General features: G+C 42.2%; 1 protein-coding gene across 1 annotated transcript; it reads left to right on the top strand.

Moving 5' to 3' along the window:
• Positions 1–19,358: 19,358 nt before the first annotated feature.
• On the top strand, positions 19,359–20,525 carry htr1d (5-hydroxytryptamine (serotonin) receptor 1D, G protein-coupled; the record flags this gene model as incomplete). The annotated part of the gene is made up of 1 exon (XM_083792056.1): positions 19,359–20,525. The coding sequence occupies one exon, from the start codon at positions 19,359–19,361 to the stop codon at positions 20,523–20,525; it is 1,167 nt and encodes a 388-aa protein (XP_083648182.1).
• Between the last annotated feature and the right edge of the window lie 2,686 nt (positions 20,526–23,211).

Raw genomic sequence — 23,211 nt, 5'->3', positions numbered from 1 at the left:
TTTGCCTGAAGGCTGGCGTGCTATGATGACGCAGTGTTGTGGTGCGTCAGAGTTGATGTTGTTAACTTGTTGGAGGAGGCTTGAATAAACGGAGCGACCGGTGGCGTTCCAATGATACAAGTCCTTGTCATCTGTCCTTATAAAGAGTCTAAAGCCTGCATATTCTTCTAGCTGCAGCCGGCGCTACAGAGGTGCGCCTGGTGAGGGTTTAAACCCCGCAGCTATGTCGAGTTTGCCTACAGGAAATACGTAAGCTGCGACCATGAGACCTGTTTCTGAATAGGGAAAGACAGAAAGTGGTGCACTTTGTACTTTAAATTATAGTATTGGTGTGGGAGATACCCAGCAGACTTCCAGTCAATGTTCTATTTTACCAAAGTGCATCATCATCATTTTCCGACCACGGTCGAGATCATGGATTTCACAATGCCACGCCAGACTTTCCGGTCCTTCATTGCCATCCCCAGTTCCTGCTTACTGATGCATGTGTCCCTAGCGATGACATCAGGGAACGACAGTTTTCTACCTCTGGTCTGCTTTGAGGCAGGACTCCAGAGAATAAGGGAATATATAACCTCATTGTTAGCTCTGTAGCAGTGGCCGGCAAACTGTGTTCTTCTGGATCGGACCAGTGAAGAAACACGGGGAAGGTTGCCTTATGTTAGATTAGTCAATGGGGGGCTCTTCCAAGACAGATTTTGCGCTCTCATTAGAAGGCGGGTGTAAGTGCCGTTTCTCTAGTGTCTTTGAAAGTGTCCATGTCTTGGAGTCGGAGCTATAGAGTAGAATCGGCTCAACGGTCGTCCTAAATATTTTTTACTCTTAACAGCTTACTAAGCTGCGATGACCAGATCTTATGCATACCAAAATGCCGCCTGTTTCCATTTTTTTAGCTGTAGCTCTCTTCATCCACTCTCTCTCCCTCCCTCCCACCCACCCACCCACGCATGTGCGCACACACACACACACACACACACACACACACACACACACACACACACACACACACACACACACACACACACACACACACACACACACACACACACACACACACACACACACACACACACACACACACACACACACACACACACGCACACACAGTGCTGATCTTCAGGGTGTGAATGAAGGGGATTGCATGAGAAAGCCATTAAGAATAAAGACACCCCATTTATACCAGTGTGACCCACTGTAATGATTCTGAAATTAGAAGATTTAGGAACAATGGCACATGGGAGACCTGCTAACAATGCCATTAAGCACATTCTTTTCTATCACAATCTCGCCTTTCTCTTCTCCTTCAAACAACCCAAGGGGAAGGGGATCACGTAGAAGTCTCATTTGTATCTCATTAGGCAAAATATGAAACCTTCACTTAATAATTAATGTGGGGACAGCTTATTAATGCCTACCAACGATTTAGAGAGAGCACTCGGTGCGCAAATACGACCACTGATCTGCAATTACGTCGTTTTATCTATGAAGCACATACTGTATGGGAGACCTTTTCAGTAGATGTAGCTCTCTCTCCCACCCTCTCTCTTTCTCCAACACCCCCTATTCCTGTAGGAAGCATGTTATGTGTTTCACATACAGAACAGACCACTGGGATGGTTCCTCCTCACCTACACAGGACTTTCTCGCCTCTGGCCGGCTACATTAGTGCGATCAGTCATGGGCAACTGAAATGATTTGGCCGTTAGACGAGAGACGAGAGCTGTGGAATGGGGAATGAAAGCAGGGCAGATAGAGGTTAACACACCCCCCTCCATTAATTTCAGTAGAACAAATTGTCTGCACACGCGCACATACTGCACTTTTCATTATCCTGTTCGTCGAAGTTAACTCTAGCATTAACTGCAGCCAATCCTCCTGACCCTAATTTGAAAGCTGCCCTATCTTTCTTGTTCTCACCTGGATTTGAACACAGTCTCCTGCACAAGTGCTGACATTGAGCCTAGGGCTCAGCTCAGCTTGCTCTGAGGAGACATTATATTTTGACCTGCAGGTCAAAATTCGCGTCAAACCACATACAGGATTGTGTCAAAGGTTTTTGATGAATTGAACAATGTGGACCCTGTTGTAAACAAGTGTAATGCTTAATTGGGTCGTCCACTCACAGTTGACAGTCTTTGTATTGAGTTTGTGCTTAAAATGTACTGTAAATTCTACAAACTGTTAATAAATATTTCAATCAATCAAAAAAAGGTCATGTTCAACCTAGACACAGGATCTAAATGTTTCAATAGATCCTGGGCGACTGTGGCTCAAGAGGTAGAGCAGGTCGTCCAATGATCCATGGGTCGGTGGTTCGAATCCCGGCTCCTCCTGTCTACATGTCGAAGTGTCCTTGGGCAAGACACTGAACCCCAAATTGCTCCCGATGTGCTGGTTGGTACCTTGCATGGCTTCCGCCGCAATTGGTGTATGAATGTGTGTGTGAATGGGTGAATGTAATGCATAATCTATGACATAGAATGGTGCATTTATTTAGCGCCTTTATCCAAGGCGCTTTACATAGAATCTATGTAAAGCGCCTTGGATAAAGGCGCTAAATAAATGCACCATTCTATGTCATAGATTATGCATTACAAATAAATGCACCATTTACCATTTAGAGTAGGAAGACCATACAGTATGTACATAGCTATTATGTTCACTGTTAAAAAAAGAAGCCAGAACTCTCCTCCCTCCTCATTGATATTCACAGGCCATGTCGTAGATAGGAATAGCTCACCCCAAAGAGCATAATACGTATATTTTATTTTTTATGCCATGCGTGGCAGGAGTTGATTATGATATGACTCAAGAAGTAACTGCAATAAAGGGTTGAGCACACACACACACACACACACACACACACACACACACACACACACACACACACACACACACACACACACACACACACACACACACACACATATAGTGAAGACAGTACATACACATCCTCATTCAAGCAACAAACTCCCATTTTTCATACTGCTATTTCATGTTATAGCAGTATTCTTTGCTTCTTCACAAAATCCTCTCAGCACCCAGCTTTTCTTTTTAACACCAGCATTAAACCGAACCATAAAATTGACACCACATCAGTGGTAATCCCATTGGACTTTAATCCAAGATTATTTACAGGGGATTGGAGTCAGTTAGACAATGGCACAGTTTCTTGGTCTTACGCGTCTTTCTTTTTTGGTCTGTTTTCTAACTCTCCAAAAAGTTAATTCTGCAAACAACATTTTGATCCGGAAAAATATGTAATCTTTGAAGATCACTATCTGTTGTTTGATGAATAAATGTTTGGGATCATTAGAAGCAGTGTGATGCCTCCCCGTTTTTTAGTTTCCCAGCTTTGTCTGTTTGTGTGAACACAAACATTGGCCATAGCGATGATTTTGCGATACTATTTGTACATATTGAGGATAAAAGTCAGGGCAGAAAAGTGAAGACGCCACACTGCCAGAATGATATTTGTGATGATTTGATTGGCTGAGCACGGAATGTAATGTATGATGATAAGAGCGGCCCTCACTTCACACGAGTGTGATTTTTGATCATTGTTAATGTTTACAGTAGCTACAACTCCATCACCGTTGTCCATATGTCTGTACTCCTTCATGCCTTTTCCTGTCGTCACTATATTTTTGGGAGAGAGCAGTGCATACAATCTACTCGATTAAATTGCCGACACCCTTCCCTTTTCCCTCCCCTCCCCGCTTTATCTCATCCCATTTTATGTCTTCCTGTGTCAGATCTTGTTCAGTGTATTCCTGGATCTCTGTGTAATCTGTGTCTTGGGCTGCCAATGCAATTAGAGCTGCTTCCTAAGACATGGCCTCTCCAGACGCTAACCTGGTAATTACAAACAATGATGACGATGTTGATCACTGCCAAATTGATGCCATATTGGTTGTGTCAGCACTCGTGTATGTCCTTATTATGATCTCATGGTAGCATTATGATAACAGGTATAAAGTGGTATTAACCCATTCTGACCTGAGATCAGATTCACACGAGGTTTCCGCCGGACACACACTGGTCCTGATGAACCCATTCTGACCTGAGATCAGATTCTAAAAATGTCAGTCGCTCTTCGATTTTTCAAAAAATAGCAGACCTACAAGCTCGTATCGCGCCACTCGGTGGCGCGATATGAGCTTGTAGATCTGCTATTTTTAAATAGCTAAAGCATAACATGATGCTGACACCAAAATGGGTGCCCGGTCAGAATGGGATAATTGGGACTGGCTGCATAATTGACAATGGCCTATAAACCACTGTACCATAGTGCAGGCCGGGTTCTCAACGTTTTTGGCCGGGGACCCCCGGAAATGCTTAATTGGCAATGTCTCGGGACCCCCGCCCTGCCCCCTCCCGACCCCCAATCTAAATTGACTGCTACAATAATCTTAATAATGGAGACAATACACCATAAATACTGAAACCAGATATAATCATTAGGGAAGGTGTATGCATGTACTATGTGTAGGCTACTATAATGTAAACTCTTCATTTCCATTTTCCAGACACAAATTATTATTATTATTTATTTATTTTTAATAATTTGGCGATCCCCCGAGGGGTCGCGACCCACGGGTTGAGAACACCTGCCATAGTGTACCATATCTAGCTGGGGAGTTTTGGAGAGTGCAGCTGAGGCAGCAATTCCAGAACAGTTGGAGCCTGACCGTTAGAAAACATCTATTTTGCTTCAGAGGACATCAACATCCATAACATTTACCATTACCAACATTTGGTAACTCCTACTGGACTAACATCAGCCCCACATGGAACCTCTCACTCCCATAGAGTTATAAAGGAGCTCACTCCGCTATAATGTAGCAGCCTCTCAGGGGGAGGTGCCATGGGGCTGTGCTGGCGTTAGTCTCCACGCCGGCTGCCCCAGCATGCCTCGCACCGAAGACAGCCTCGCGCTGCGGTGATATTATGCTATAAATCATCGAAGCACGACAAGCCTCCGGTGTCCCTCGTCTCGATGCGAGACACGCTGAAGCAGCCATATCGTGGAGGCCAGCGCCAGTCCAGACTAACTTCCATCCGATAGTTTTCCAAATCTAAATGTCCCATCCATGGGACAAAAGCGATATAAACGGCTTCTTCATTGAATGATTCCTTTGGGTGAATTTGGGTTTGTTGTTGCTATGAGCTACAGGCTGGTTGGTGCACCGGTATACGTCCGACTGGCTGAAACTCGTCCTGTGAGAAGCCTTCCGGGGTGAATAAACGGACGGACGTGCGCATGCAATGAAATATCGTAAGTCGGCTGGTGATTTCGATACATTGTATCGAACGTCAATTTCGATTCGATTTCGATACGTATCGACAATCGTGACAGCCTTAAAAAACAGGTATGGCCAGGGTTTATGGCCATATAGCGTGTCTTGAGTGTAGAGGGTTTGATGATGTCAGATGTCATCGTCGTGATCTTCATATATGGAGACGGCCATATATGGAGAGTGTTAGGAGGCGTGATGTCACGAGGCGTGATGGACTGACAACCATATATGGAGGTGTGAGTGACGGAGTGACGGAAGAGTTTTGCAGGTTTTCACAGTAATCTGCGACCTATGCTCGCAAAAAAGACAAATGACCAACATTAAACAAGAAATTATCACATAGTGATATTTGTCAGGTGAAAGAAGCGCTGTCTCCGTTATGTGTGTGTGTGTGTGTGTCCATATTAGTATGATTATTGCGTGTATGTTTGTGTGTCACAACCTCGTGCTTCGCGTTGCGTGGTTCAATGACTGTTGCGGCTTTGCATTGGCTACGCTGCGCTGTTTCAGCCGCCGTTGGTTATAAGTTAAATCGAGTACTATTTATATCGATACTCGTCTCTTCCGCCCCCGTCGCCCCGTGAGTGTTGAGCTGCTGAGCATGCTTCTCTACTGCGTAAGCCTGCGTTGGCGTTGGCTCTGCACTGTAGGGATATTTGACCCTCCCCTTCCCTTCCCTTCCCATTGGCCTGAAGGCAGCTTTGCCGTTGGTTGGTGTCCCATTGGCCAGAGGAGCCAATCAGATAAGTCTACACCCATTCAGGCCTAAGGCCGATTCTAAAAACGCCTCTAAATCCTGACCTAAGGTTTCTGAAAAACTTCAAATATTGATATAGCAGAATATGTTTTTTTACATTTTTGAATACTGTACATACTGTACAGAACCCAAATATGGGTGCCCGGCCTGAGGGGGTAAGATACAAATAGGGGTTCCCGCCCAGAATGGGTTAACTACTAGGTGGCAAAATGAAATGGTCGCGTACATTTCATGAGCGATGTTAGGTCAGGTTTCACCTGACAAAAAGCTTCCTGAAACCCTATAGATCTACTGTATACAACCTCACACACCAGACACACCTCTCTATCTGTTCCACGGAGTTAACCCATTCTGAACGGGCACCCATTTTGGTATTAGCACTATGTTGTGCTTTAGCTATTGAAGGTGGCGCGCTATGAGCTTGTAGATCTGCTATTTTTGAAAAATCGAAGAACGACTGACATAGAAACATAGCTTTTTCAGAGAACTGTCATTTTCAAACATACATTTTTAGAATCTGATCTCAGGTCAGAATGGGTTAATAAAACACTTCAGTGATAAGACAACATACACTACTACACTCTCCCAGATTGCACTGTGTCAGCAGACCCTTCCCAGGGCTGATAACAAGGTGGTGAGGTGATGTAGTATTTTACCAGCCAGTGAGCCAGAAAATGAAGCAGGCACCTTGCCACGTGTATCTGACACAGATGAATGTGTTTGGTCCTGTAGTATACTTCACTACAGGCTAGCAGTGCTGTCTCTATCCCATTCTGACCTGAGATCAGATTCATACGAGGTTTTCCACTGGACACACACTGGTCTGATTAACCCATTCTGACCCGAGATCAGATTCTAAAAATAAAAAAATAGCAGACCTACAAGCTCGTATCGCGCCACTCGGTGGCGCGATATGAGCTTGTAGATCTGCTATTTTTCAATAGCTAAAGCATAACATGATGCTGACACCAAAATGGGTGCCCGCCCAGAATGGGCTATACAGTACACGACTATACTGACAATTTGGCCTCTCCTCGAAAACCATGCAGAGCTGTGTCTGCAACTTGACAACACTTCCCCTCATAGGCTCTGTCAAATTGATTAAAAGATTAAAAAGGCCAAAGTTGTACGGCAGCAATTATCTTCAACCGCAACTTTCAAGTTTATCTTCTCCCCCCCCCCCCCCCTTGGATTCCCAACACTCTCGCTTCCCAGCTAGGGACCTCACATGTGTGACTCATACAAAGAGATACAGAGATACCAATCAAATCCTTCCTGTTTATCGTTATCCGCCAACATTAATTATTCCAATTGCGGGGTGCTTTCTCCTTCTCCAAGTATCTATGAATGAATTATCTATGTTGGAATCAACACGGGTACAAGACGCGACACGTTGTTTAAATTTAAATTTACCCCTTTCCCCCTCATATCAGGGTGCTCATTGATCTCTAGAAATGTACAGTGTACATTTCAAGCTGCAAGCTTTTCTGACAGAAAGCAGAATAATGGCTGGTGTCAGCAGAGCTCCAGTTGCAGGAAACATTTTGTCACCATTCACTATGGATGGAAGGAGGTCCCCGTACCCCGTTTATGCTCTCTTTCTCTGTCTCTCTCTCTCTCTAACTGTCTCTCTAATGGGCACGTGTAACATGTGCACGTGCTTGCACACACAAACACACACACACACACACACACACACACACACACACACACACACACACGCACGTGTGCACGCACCCACATAATGGTCACATCAGCATATCCACTGTCTCTCAATGGAGGTGTCCTAGATTAATGCTGGACTAGGCCACATAAATACAGTAGGCCTACCATTATGGTACCTCCTAGTAGATAGATGTGTTTCTGAATGGTGGATAATGTAGATATATTTCAGAGAAGACACATTGGGCCCTAAATGCCATGCCATGCCATGCCATGCCTGATGCCTTACCTGGGTTTAGAACCTTCCACTATATGTAAACATTATCTTGCGGCCACACTACCCACTATACATTATGCCGACTCCTATATATGCGGGTGGATCATGTGTTACCCGTGGGCGTGTTGACAGGTTTAGGACAGCGGAAAGCGCCTCCTCAGACCAGCCGCAATGTGAATTCTGTTTGATAGAACACGTAAATGCACCAGCTAATGGCCGGGGATCCCAATAAAACTCTAAACTCTAATAGACAGTTCGGGAGTGGAGCTGCCTGGACAAACAACAGCAGAACATTCACAGCTCAGAGGTCTCGTTCTCCACAAATCTCCATGATTGTAATTTTCTATAGTGCAGCAAATTATTAATGTATTACAATAATATACAATCAGTAAAAATAATCTTCTCCTGTTTTTATTTCTATAAAAACTAATTTTCGGGCGAGCTCCAAAGTGGTCTTTGGTATACCACTCTACAAAAAGTGATATACGACCTGAGATTAGATTCAAACAATGTCTACATCCTGACAGTTTTCTGAAAAAGCTATGTTTCTATGTCAGTCGTTCTTCGATTTTTCTAAAATAGCAGACCTATGAGCTTGTAGATCTGCTATTTTTCAATAGCTAAAGCATAACATAGTGCTAACACCAAAAGGGGTTCCCGCCCAAAATGGGTTAAAAGTGGTATACCAGTCTGTGTGTCCACTTATGGAGCTCGCTGGGGTCAAGATAGCAATTGTTTGAGGGGAACGCCTCTTACACAATGCTAAATTGTCTCTGAAGCAAGATAGGGCCCATTCATTGTTTTCCTTCTATCAACCTCTTCAGGCATCTGTCTCTCTTCTCTCTCACTGATTTGGTAAATGATGCGTGCGTGCACAATCGGATAAAAAAGGTAAATGGTAAATGGTGCATTTATATAGCGCCTTTATCCAAGGCGCTTTACATAGATTGTGAATTACATTCACCCATTCACACACACATTCATACACTGATGGCGGCGGAAACCATGCAAGGCACCAACCAGCACATCAGGAGCAATTAGGGGTTCAGAGTCTTGCTCAAGGACACTTCGACACTAACTCTGGGGGAGCCCGGGTTCGAACTGGTTCGAAATGTAACATTTTGTACCCCGGGTGTTGCTAGAGGCCCCCCTGAACATGTTCTCAAAGCCATGCATCCAACAAGCTTTGAACTGAGCAGATTGGACTTTCCGTTCCAGATATATTGGCCAAAACATCTTGAAAACACATATTTCCGATTGAGTTTTGGCCATTATCGCCCGTTTTTCTTTAATAACATGGGCTAGGAAGGTCGGACGGCGACAAACTATATACCTGAGTATAAAGTTCACTTAAAACGGCCATAGCTGACATCATCACATTTGTGACGACGGCTATGGCCGTTTTAGTGTTTTTTGTGTAAAACTAATGCTTGGAATGGATTCAGCATCATGAAAACCCCCTAGTTTGACATGTCACATGCTACTTAAAGCATGATGAAATTTATATCCCCCCCCCCCCCCCCCCCCCCCCCCCTTATAGGTGGTTAATGGTATGGTCTCATAATAGTATGGTCTCAACATATGCAAGTTAGCATCCGGCAGTTTCTACATGCTGGGGACCCATACTCAACATTTCTCACATAAAATCTTGGTGTACTCAATGGACAGTACGGACTAAATGTCAACATTGGTACCATTGATTCCCACTGCCTATTATTGAATCAACAGAACAGACTACTGTGTGTTCAATGTATCAAACACAATACTGCCCAACTGTTTCTGTCTCAAGCCAGATCAAACAACAGCATCCTGGTCTGCCTATTATAAAGATAAGGGAAGTTAATGATGAGACAATAGAATTGCTATACAGGTGTTGCTCACAGAAGCATTTCAGACTTAATGATGTGCAATAATGTTGCATCAGTTTCAATAGATCCCCTGGCTCCAGTTAATGCATATTTATGTCTGTTTATCTAGCTAGCCATTTATCACTCCATCAAGCCTGATGCCTCTCCTTCCATTGATGTTCACATAAACACATTAGATCCACTCCACTGACTCTCACCTACTGGCTTTACAGGCTTGGGTGAGCAATGTCCATAATTCCACAGAGGGGGTATTGCTTCTTAGCTGAATCAATTAGCCTGTCTGCCTATGTCCTATGGGGCCATCATGGGCTCTAAGGTCAGACGGTATTAGTGATGTAAGTGGAATATACTGCACAGACGGGAGGAGCATTTGGCTGGACTAGCCCTAAGCTTGAAGGGAATGAAACTGAAGTCACATGGTCACAATAAAATAAGTCACAAAAATATCCCCCTAAAATAGGTAAGGTTGGACTTGTATTGTCACAGTCACAGACTTTGTCATTGACTAATAATAATAATAATAATAATGTAAGTTATTGTCCCCCAACATAAAATCAAGACAATAAAACATCTCACGTCTCAGGATACACAAAAGAAAATCCCATCAGCGAGGCAGTTTGTTTAGTGCTGCAATGGCTAAAGGAACAAAACTTCTACTAAGACAAACTTTTTCCCATTTCAAAGTTGTGTATCTTCGTACAGAATAGATGGCATAAGTTCGATGATGATGTAAAGAGAATTAAAGGGACGATTAGTGTCACTTGCCATTGTGAGTGCTAAGCGTGTGATGGCCTATTGTATATAATATATACTGTATGTAGGCTATATAACGATCGAGTTGTCCCGATCCGACCACGTAATTGGAAATCGGATTGGGAGCAAAACTGCCACACAGTCACAGACTTTGTTTTTGATTGTAGTTTCTAGGTCTTGTGTTTCTATGAATTTTGTTCCCGGGTCTAGTATTCTTGGTTCTATGTTTCTGTTTCTGAATCACCCCTCATGTGTACAGTTACAGTATATAAGTCTCGTTCCCCAATCAGTCCTTTGTTGAGTAATTGTATCCAGTCACATGTTTTAGTTTGTCATGTACTTGTTCACCTGTGTGTATTAAAACACCCAATAATGGCTTTTAAACACCACCTTTCCTGGCTGTCCAGCATTTGGGTTCTCACCACAATGTTGGACTTGTAGCTGTATTTTTGCTTTAACCTGCTCTGACTGAAATACTAATTTAATTATTTGCAAATAATTCAATATTTCTTTCTTGCTGCTTGCAATCAATACCATATTGATGATGATCTATGAGTTCAAGAGATTGCAGGGAAGTATTTGAACAAATCTATATAAAAAAAGCATGCCTTGCTATGTGCAGATGTGTGGGTGTTTAAATGAGTTTTCTTGATGTGCTAAACCCTGTCAATCTTAGTCTGAGCGGATTATAACTAACAACTGTTGTTTTAGAGAACTTGCTGGTAGCATTTCTTGGCTGCTGCTTGTTGTGTCCTGGGGATATGTATAATATAATATTTTGGACGAATGCCATTTACGTTATTATGTTGCTGATGCAGACTCTAGCAAAAAACTATATGCACCCACTGCACACAGGATATATTTTGACACAATTGGAGGTATTACCCTATCTTAAAAAAGGATGTACTCTTTCACAACTCAGAAAAATAAGCTCCCCTGCACCTTGGATTTTCATAGACCCACATTAAGGAAGAAGTAAGAATTCCGCAGGCTTGCTCAGTGTAACAGTATTTCTAACTATTTGCGAATACTATTGTATGTAGCTCTGGTCCTCTGACCCTGGTTGACATAGAGAAAAATAAATGATGTCCTCAGGGCAGGTATAAAATGGAACAGAATACCTAATATAGGATATTATACAGCATACAGTAATTTCATGATGGCCCAGTCAGGTGGAATGGGAGTTTTGACTATTGAGTTCTGGTAGTATAATACCGGTATTATGTTATGCTTTAGCTATTGAAAAATAGCAGATCTACAAGCTCATAGCGCGCCACCGAGTGGCGCGCTACGAGCTTGTAGGTCTGCTATTTTAGAAAAATCGAAGAACGACTGACATAGAAACATAGCTTTTTCAGAAAACTGTCAGGATGTAGAAGACATTTTTAGAATCTGATCTCAGGTCAAAATTATGCTGTTCTGGGTTCATCTGTGCTTGGAATGACTTGTGCCATACAGTATAGTATTCTAATTGTGATTTCAAAGCCAGATGTAGAGCCTAATCTATTTCAAGCAAACAGACAGCAGCACACAACCTCATTTGGCCAAGGCCTGTTCTTCATTGCAGGATTTTCTTTCTCATATCCAGTCATTATGTCTCACATTAAACCCATTGTAAAACCAGAGCCTTTAGAAGATAAATTGTGTTCTTAATTTGATTGATGTACAAATTGACTTCATGGAAAATGAAGCAAAAACATTGTTACAGTGAAGTATTCCTGTACTGTATTTTAGCTCACTGCACCATATAACGTGAATTGACATGAATTTACATGAATTCCTTGATCTTCCACAATCCTGGCTCACTGGTATTTAGGCTACGTTAGCGCTTTTGCTTTGTATATTACCATGGATTATTGAAAATGTACATAGAATTCAGCATGTTTGCCTCTGGAAACATCAATACATAAATGTGGACGTTCCCATTTCAGTGTGAGGATTTTTCATTCATTTAATTTAATTTTATGCACCTGTACCGAATCGTGAGAAGAGTGTAAACAATCTTTCTCCATTTTGTTGTAAATAATGTATAACCATGCAGCACATCCACTTCAGTGATTGACTCAATGGCCTCAATCAGTACAAAGCCATGTGTCACAGCCAGACACCCAAGATATTCTACCACTCCAGTTGACAACTCCAAGACTCAGATTCATAAATATTGTATCCCAGCATAGACATGCTGGGAACAGTGACTGACTCTACCGAATACATAAATCACAAGTTCATTCAGTGCACACAGTAAATCTGGGCCCTGGAAATCCTGTCAGTCAACTGATAATATTGGTTCTTGCTGTTGGTGAGGGCCTTAAAGGTATATTCAGTGATTTCACTTAATTCAAATATCACTTATTTTTTTGTTTTGTTGTGATAATCTTCCCTACTATAGGGTGTGCTGACCATATAAGGAGTTCCTCCCTGTCCCCTGGGGGTCAAAAAACCTTAGGTTTCGTTTTTGACTCTCTATCCTGATTGGACGAAAGGCTGGGTCCCAGGCCAAAAACGAAACCTAAGGTTTTTTGAGTGAAATCACTGAATATACCTTTAAAGTACATATTTTCAATTACAAAATGATGGTCCTTTCAGATGAGCAGCGATTAACGCGCCTAGTAATTCATTTTCAATGAGACCTGTGTTTCTTTTCTGTATGCAACAACGCACGTGTATTTACGTGAGTGCGGCCCCGTGATTTCGTGCACACACCCGTGACTGACTAGGATCCTGTTTCTTGATCCTGATTTCTTTTTACGCTTGCATTGTCGTCTGTGTTAATCGATGCCCGTCTGAAAGTACCTTAAGTCATTTTTTGGGAGCCCCCAAAAGTCATGCTCTGTCCTTTATTGTCCGTCACAAGCTTTATTCAATTTGCCAAAGTTACTGAAAAGAGCAGAGCTCTGCAAGCTATCCCCTTACTGCCACAACTACTAAATGCTCTATATAATTATGATGAGATGTATAAAGAATGCCTCTTTATCTCTTTGTTGAGTTTTTCTCTTGCCACTTCTCTCTCTCTCTCCTCTTTATCTTACTATCCTCCTCTCTTTTTGCTCTCTCTCTCTGTTTCCCTCACTTAGGGGAAATGGCTTTCTCAGTTGTACTTGAGTCACCAGTTTTTCTTTCTCTTCTCGTCTTACGGAGGCTGAGTATTAGAGTATTTGAAATTGAACAATTGAGTAATACCTATTTATACTCCATCGCATGATAGTGTCTCTTGATGCAACCTGTTGTATAGCTTATTTATTTTTGGCATAATTTACTTTTATTTTGATGAATATTATATGGACAATCTTTCTGGACACATACACACTTTTGTGCCTTATCTCTCCACCTCTCAACCAGCTGCTTATTCTTAGACAGCCATGCTATCTTACAGTACATATGTAATGTTTCAGTTGGTCATGAATAAAGACTTCTATATTTTATGTTGAGTATAAATAATCAAGATACATACATGGATGCACCTGGGACATATCCTCAGTGATGTATCCCAAGGTCATCGTGGTTTCGGGTCTCCCGACATCATACCCCTCACTCAGGTGACCCAGCCGGGGTGATCAAGTCCCGATTTACATCCCAGTAGCTACCCTCGATCAGTCCCATTAGGGAAAAACCAGGGCCACACAATCCGTTCCTCCTGAACTACTCTGCCAGGACTGGTAGGTACCATTCTGGCGTGTGGAAGGACTTAGGTTATATTATAACCCTAGGCAAATGTGGTCTCTAATTTAGACTGCTTCTAATAACTTGATGCAAAGCTCATATTCTGTATATCATGCATACCGTATAATGTTATTTTGTGTGCTATCAGCTACAGGCACCAGGTCCTACACCAACACCCCCAAGGAAATTCCTCCTCTGCATTTCTGATGACACCTCTGCTGAGAATTAAACATGCATGGGCCATAAATGATAGATAAGTCTTAGAGTAAATCAAGATATATTTCGACTGCAATATTTCCGGCTCATCTGTAGCCTTCGAATGAAACAGATCAGGCTGTTTTCATCCACCTTTATATGCCTGTTTGTTATCATTATATGAAGCACGATAATGATAATAATAATAAAATGTATTTATATAGCACCTTTTAAAACAATGTTCTAAAGTGCTGCACAGAGCAGGGTCAAAAAACAGCAATGAGCACATCAAGCAAATACAGTAAAATACAGGAAATACAGTATCAATATTTACTGTAAATATGTACAGTCAAATAAATAACAAATTATGAAAAACACTTTGTGTAGAGGTAGGTCTTCAAATAAGATTGAAATGCCCCCACACTTCCCTTAAAGGGACACATACATACATCACAATTGTCAACATCATAAAAATGTGTTACCACTGCACATTCCTCTGCGAGTCCCTGAAAAGTTTACTTCAGTGATCATTTGCACTTGAGTCAAATCGATGGTGGGGCAGGGGGAACAGGAGCCATGCCACACACGGCATGAGGGATGCCCTTAAAAAGAACACTCCGTCGATGCAGACACATGCTGTGCGGACTGATAATAATTTAATTTGCATCAATTTAATTAGCAGTATTGTGTGGGCGTGCACTCGAATAATTATCCAGCCCATGGCCTCCGTGAGCACAAGTGAACTTTTAGGGAAATCTGAATTGTGCTGGATAGATTGCAGTATATTAAAAAATAAATCAATGACTATATTAACCCATTTTGGGCGAGAACCCCTTTTGGTGTTAGCATTATGTCATGCTTTAGCTATTGAAAAATAGCAGATCTACAAGCTCGTAGCGCGCCGAGATTGTATGTCTGCTATTTTTGAAAAATCGAAGAACGACTGACATAGAAACATAGCTTTCTCAGAAAACTGTCAGGATGTAGAAGACATTTTTAGAATCTGATCTCAGGTCAGAATAGGTTAAACATGAAATACTGTGTGTGTGTGTGTGTGTGTGTGTGTGTGTGTGTGTGTGTGTGTGTGTGTGTGTGTGCCTCTGCGTGCGTACATTACTTAGCCCCAGCTGTATCCCTTCATGTCGTCTATTTTTTGGTAGAGGCTTGAACAGTATGTCATGTTGACATAGACATACGTAGGCACAGTATACTGCTTATCCACACACGTTAAGAATGTTATTTAGATGCTGACAGTGGCCGATGCTACAGTAGGTTTATATTGATACTTTGTAGCACTTAATTTCTTAGTTTTTTCTTTGTATTCTGTCTGACAATTAAGCCTACACCCTGTAATTTGTTGATGAGAAGTACATAGGGGAGCTCAGGCACGTGGCATCATTAGGCCTCATTCACACGTACCAAACACCAATCATTTTGTTTGGTCATTTTTTTGTTTTTTTTTGGGCCGTGTTTGATTGCTGATTGCTCCCCCCTCATCAAACAAAAATGTTTGGTCAAACCATGTGACTCCCATTGAAAATTAATTGGAGCAGCAATCAAACAGCAATCACACACGGACCGAACATTTGTTGTGTAGGTGTGTACGAAGCCTTAGCGTTTTCTGTTGAAGAAGGAAGAAGATACTGATCTGGATCTTCAAACAGTAAAATCACATGAATTGAACATGAATTAGAAATTTTTCTTTATAACAGAATCAGCTTATTTTTAAAATGTTCTTGTCTTGTCATGTGAGAATTACCAGGCACACTTCAGGGAACATTAACATCAGTGTTCAGCAACAGAAGACTGCGTAACTAAGAGAGAAAAGACACTCGTGTACCGGAGCTGTGGCGTCTCTAATTAAACAACCTGTTTCACACAAAATCACTGTGACAAACACCACTGCTCATTTCTTAGTGGTTTTTGTTCCTTAGCATTCGATGAGCACTTCTACGCTTGTTGATGTATGAAAACATGACATGCTCCTGTGGAAATAAACATTCCCATTTTTACATATCCCTGGTTCAGTAACTTAATCTCATAGAATTATTTAATCCACAATCACATTATGTTGATTTGACGTCACAGACATACCCCTTACCCTTTGCACACTTGAATAACAAGGGCTTAAGGCAAGGAATGTATTAGGATGTACATAACAGTTAATAATGATTGGTAGACCATTTTCATATACATACTGTACCTTACCATCTGTTTCTTGTTGGCAGCATAAGTTCTGCTCATTGTGCTACACAGCTACAGTATACTGGTCAAGTGGTAATCATCATCCTCCATTGCACTTTCAAATAACACATTGTTAAGATCAATTACTGTATGTTATTTGCCCTTTTCTTTTTTTAAAGATTTGTTTTAGGCTTTTCTGCCTTTATTGATAGTATCAAGTGAAGATAGACAGGAAAGAGGGAAAGAGAGAAGGGGAGAGACACGCAGCAAAGGTCATCGTGAACGGGACTCGAACACGCGACGCGCTGTCAGGCCAAAGCCTATACAGTATATGGCATGCACCTGGACCACTTGGCCAGCGGGCGCAATTTGCCCTTTTCAATCAGTTGTATAAACTATATGTCTCTGCCGCCTGCAACATAAATGGTTACATATGTAGTTGGCTAGTTAATTGGTAATGCTACCAATGCTACCACGTATACCTAATAAAACCAAAAGATGGTCTGAGGAAACAATAAAACTCTTTTAAGCATAGACATAGAAAAGTAGGCAGCTGCAATTCATTGGAGCGACCTGTATCGAACTGTTGGCGGAAGTTGCACCCAGTTATATGGACATGAGTGTCATGGTGGCATCCAGTCACGTGACTCATGGCACTTCCTTTCATTACGTTACTTGGCACCGCCACCAATGCACTTGAGAGCAAATCCGCACCATAGCTGGAAGGGGCTCTGGGGCGATTCCCCTCTGTGTGGAAATGCATGGAACGGCTTGCGGGGTGACGGGTCACAGGACAGACCACACAGGGGTGGATTTGCTCTGGGGCGAGGGTGTTTTGGGGGCGAGCGGTTTGGTATTCCTGTTGGAGATGACTACAATGATTTTGAGCGAAGAAACACTGCCACTGCATGTTTGGACACCTCATTTCCATATGATGTGTCAGCACAGAAAGAGTTTTTCTTTCCCATGCATGTCTCCTGACATCACTATACATTATTAATGCTGCTCCCATTGATTTTAAGCTTGCAAGCTTTCACTTCATGCATGAGAACATTGGTTTATGTAGGACTGCGACTCACACTGGTTCTCGCGCACATTCATTTTAATCAAACATACTGTACATGTAAACGAAACGACTATGACCATTGACAATACATACAGAAACAGAAACAAAACAAAACAAGACAATATACGTAAAATACACACAACAAAGGGTTGCCTCTCTTCTCTATTGATCATAATACTGTACCTCAAACAGGTGTCGCGCACATTCTTAAATGTGATAGCAGACCATGTGATTAGACTTAATTAATAACTAATTCAGGGCGTTTTGCAGTTTCTAGTTAAATTAATAATACACTCATTGATGGAATTGCATTGTTTGGTGAAGTCATTTTAGTTCTACCTTTCCCTCAGGAGTCAGGATTTCAATAAAGGCAATAACTGAACATACTGTTGTGAGGTGTGTGTGTGTGTGTGTAGGCGTTAAGTGTTTCTTTTATGGTATAATGATTCATTTTCATGGATGGCATTGAGTTCAGAAACTGTTTATGCATTCGTTGTTTTTACCTATTGTAATGTGTGGGCTATCCATTGTAATGTAGGAGGCTCTGTGTGTGTGTGCGCGCGCATGCGTGCGTGCGTGTGTGCACGCATGCGTGTGTGTGTGTGTGCACCCGTGTGTGTGCATGCCTGTGTGTGGCTGTGCATGTGTGTGTGGTTACATTACTTGTATAAAACTCACACTTTTCTTTCTTTTCTGTTCTATCTTGCCTAGGGTGTCGCTGAAGAGGCTCGATAGAGATTTGACCTAACCTGACCTGCTAGACCACAAATCCTGCCAATATTCCCCCCCTGGACACTGCAGCTGAAACATGACGTTTTGAGAGAAGACAAGCACCTATTTTGGCTGATCTTCTGGCATCTGGCATACAGGGACACTTTGGGTTGCTGGAGTACCTCCAATCACTGCTGATTATTTCCTCATTTCAGTCACCTACAGTATATACTGGCAAACCATGTCAGGGCTCTCAACGATTTTAAGGGTCTCTCACAATGTTTGCTGCTGTGATCCGCTAAAAGTATAGCTTTGTAGATCCCTCACGACGAGCGCCAATCTCAATTTAGAACAGCTCGTGTTGCCTTTAGAAAGATAGAACGTGAACAATCCAACCCGTGTGTATCTGCAGTCCTCATCTCCATGTGGATTGCCGCTGTCCAGCACAGAGTTATTGAAAAGGAACGGATTATTGCAGCTGCTAATAGATAGGAAGGTGTCCTTGCTGGCAGGCTGCCGGTTGGTGATGAGATAAGAAGAGCGTTGGTTGGAGAGAAAATCAGCAGCTGAATACAAATTAGAATCCAGTCTCAACCGCTTAAGCAGGACCACCGCAATAAATCAAAAGCAGTGCACTAAAATGGGCCAATGATACGGCTTCAATTACAGCCGTCATTCGTTTTGGACTGAAAATCCCGAAATTAGGCATTTGGTAATTGCATTACAAAGATCGGAAAATGAAGAAACACTTTGTCTCTGTGACTGAAATTACTTATAGAACCACGTGAAAACCACAAATTAATAAAACCATCGTCACTGCCATGCAGAAATAGACTGTCAGTCTGACTTAGTCCATGTACAGAGGTGGTGATAATGAGGCTTGTCTAAAACTTGTACACGGTGGGGCCCAAGAGGCAGAGACAAGATGGAGCTGTATAACAGTTCCCTGGAGTTGTACACCACCAACACCACAGAGTTTCCTGAAAGCATTACGCCTGCACCCTGGGACGAGACCACATTACTGGGCCTTCAGATCTCCCTATCTGCCTTACTGGCCATTGTTACCCTGGCGACAGTCTTGTCCAATGCCTTCGTCATAGCTACCATCTTCCTCACCAGGAAACTCCATACCCCTGCCAATTTCCTAATTGGTTCGCTGGCTGTGACTGACTTGCTGGTATCGATCCTAGTTATGCCAATAAGTATTGTCTACACTGTAAGCAAGACCTGGTCACTGGGACAGATAGTTTGTGACATATGGCTATCATCTGACATCACCTTCTGTACGGCTTCCATCTTGCACCTCTGTGTGATTGCACTGGACCGCTACTGGGCCATTACAGATGCCCTGGAGTACTCAAAACGCCGCACGATGCGCCGGGCAGCAGTCATGGTTGGTGTTGTGTGGGTGATCTCTATATCGATTTCTATGCCTCCACTATTCTGGCGCCAAGCCTTAGCCCATGAGGAACTAACAGAGTGCATGGTGAACACAGATCAGCTTTTCTACACGCTGTACTCCACCTTTGGCGCCTTCTATGTCCCCACAGTCCTCCTCATCATCCTCTATGGGCGGATCTATGTGGCTGCCCGCTCGCGCATCTTTAAGACTCCAGCATCCTCCGGGAAACGCTTCACCACAGCACAGCTTATCCAGACATCTGCCGGCTCCTCTCTGTGTTCTCTCACTTCTGCCTCCAACCAGGAAGCGCACCTACAGGGTGTAGGTGCGCTGGTGAGCGGGCCAGGAGGAGGCGGAGGAGGCTCGCCTCTCTTTGTGAACAGCGTGAAAGTGAAGCTGGCGGACAGCATGGTGGAAAGGAAACGCCTGTGTGCAGCGAGAGAAAGGAAAGCGACCAAGACACTGGGCATCATCCTGGGAGCGTTCATTGTTTGCTGGCTGCCATTCTTCGTGTATACGTTGGTCGTGAGCATCTGCCACGATTCTTGCTGGCCTGAACCACTGCTTTTTGATGCCTTCACCTGGCTGGGTTACCTGAACTCCCTCATCAATCCTGTCATCTACACTGCATTCAACGATGAGTTCAAACAAGCCTTCCAAAAGCTCATCAAGTTCAAAAGGTGCTATTGAAAACGTTGCAATCAGACTGCTATTGAACTGGCATATTTCAGAGGAGTTTGGGCAATTTTAAGATGAACTGAGTGATAAAGATGGAGCACAAAAAGGATGAAGAATGTATATATTAATATAGAGATATCTATTTGTGTCCATGAAAACATTTATATATATATAGGCTAATATATTAAGAAATCATGACAAATGGATGGAATTAGATATTGGTATCGCTGTGACGTGAAATGTTCATGTTAAAATGTATGCACATCGTCAAAGGTATTTGAAATGTATTTCTTTCTCCACATTGGACATTCGTGAAACAACTCTTGGGGGATCTGTTCCATAGATATATATCCTCCTTAGAAAATTATGCATGTATTTCTGCAGGAGGAGAAAAAAAAAGACAGAGAGTGTCTGTCATTACCCCAAGGACTACTGAACTCACCTTGCAAATAAAAGAAAGGGTTTTGAAGTATATTTCATGTTAAAAGGAGACAGCTCTTTATGCTATGGAGAAAGGAAGCCTTTTCTAACGTATGAGGACTGCTGCATTAAATGAGGAGAGGAAACTCCATGGATGACTGGATTTAGTCCTGTGGGAATGAAAAGCCATGAAATGTATGTTGTCACAAATACTGTGTCTCATGTACCGCAGCTTCCATACTGTTTCTGTGGTGAGGTATTTAGACTATACAGTATAAAGATTAAATCAAATTACCAGTGTTATTGTACAATTGTGTGTTTTGTGTGTGTGTGTGTGTGTGTGTGTGTGTGTGTGTGTGTGTGTGTGTGTGTGTGTGTGTGTGTGTGTGTGTGTGTGTGTGTGTGTGTGTGTGTGTGTGTGTGTGTGTATATAAGAATCCTAGATTATTATGTTTTTAATTTTTGCTTATAGCATTTTCTGACTGCTAAAGTCCCTATACACTGGCTTATTTTTATGGGCCATGACTCACGAGTCAATGGTTATCACTGAGGGGACAGAATGGATGGATGGATTCAAATTCTAGAAAAAGAAAAAAAAAATACCAAAGAGGGGCCTATTCCCATTATATCACATATAATCTACACTAAAGAGTGACCTGAGAGCCTCATTGGTGGGGAGTGGGAAATATGTGGGCTGAATTGCTACTGAAGTACAGCACGACAGACGGATGTCGTTATCTACTTGAAGCGTCAAATACTTACATAATACATGTTCCTTATACAATCACAACAGGAAACATAATAAATGCCACCCACGACGAATCCTTGATTTACATTTTGTTTCTTTTCTTTATGTAGGTTTTCAACAGTAGATCGGGTTATTTATATAACTGGAGATTTCCTAAAATAATCACCCTTAGTTAGTCATATGTATTGGTGGGTGTATGTTTGCACAGTCTCCTAACCCATGGATAGTACCTTGAAATCAGCTGATCAGTATGTCTACTGAAACATGTTCACCAAATCAAGGGCCTTTAACTGCTAAAGGCTCATACAGTACATAGTCTGGATTTTCGGTGGTGAGGTGACCACCAAACATGACGTCACGAGCCGTGGTGAAGAGCAAACCGCCGCCACCGCTCCAGCCCTTCTTTCTGTTTTTACTCACCACCGCTCAACGTTATTTCTTTTTTTTTTACTTACATTTTTATCCCACGATTTTGTAACCCAGTTTTCTTTTCACCCAGTGCCACCCAGCACCCAGTGCTCAACGTTATTTCAGAGCGGTGGTCACCTCACCACCGAAAATCCAGACTATGAATAGGCCTTTACTGACAGGATACCTATTTGAGCCAATGGAGTTCGTTGTGCAGTTGAGTACCTTTTGCAGAATGGCTTAACCAAGTTCAACATGGCATGTCTATTTTGGCCATGTTATTATATGCAAAAATAAATCCAAAATGACTAAAACAAAAGTAAATAAATGAATAATATAATTATGTAATAGTGAAAATTGCAGATCTACAATCTATGTGTATCGTACAGTGTATGAAGATATACTATGGCTTCTTATTAAAGTGGTTAACTTTTCCTTATCGGTTGTAGATTCTCAGCATTGGTTTGGTCATACATGTTTGTATGTGTGGGTGTTTCTGGAGGCATGTACACTTGTACATGTACAGATATGTGCATGCATATCTGATATGGTTGCATGGTTACTATAGACACTTTTGTGTTCTACATTTGACTGCAAACTGGTCTCAAACTGTAAAATAGCTTTACACAAGCACTTTTGCCTCTTCGTGAATACATAAGTGAGACAATTTCCACCTCTGGAGAGACGACACAGCAATGTAATGCACTTTCATTTGGTCACGCCATTATTTCGGCTCTTTCAATTAGCCTAACTAACTAACTATAACTAACTACCTAACTAACTATAACTAACTACCTACCTACCTAACTAACTAACTCCATGATATACATAAACTAACGAACTCCATGATATACGTAGCATACAGTAGCATAAGCATATAAACTGGTTTTCTTTCTTTCTTTCTTTCTTTCTTTCTTTCTTTCTTTCTTTCTTTCTTTCTTTCTTTCTTTCCTCATGGGTTTATCATGACTGCCAGCAGTGGTATATTAATGCAATCAGTGGGATTGCTAGTGCAATCATGCAGGACATCCCTTCAACGAAAGAAATGGAGTAAGGGAGATATAGCCTCTTAGGCCTACTATGATGCAATATTAACATGCTGCAATTTAGAGAATCTTCATT

The sequence above is a fragment of the Protomyctophum parallelum genome, assembly GCF_964188405.1.
Source record: "Protomyctophum parallelum genome assembly, chromosome: 20".
NCBI lineage: Eukaryota > Metazoa > Chordata > Actinopteri > Myctophiformes > Myctophidae > Protomyctophum > Protomyctophum parallelum.
This window is presented reverse-complemented; position numbering and strand designations above follow the sequence as displayed.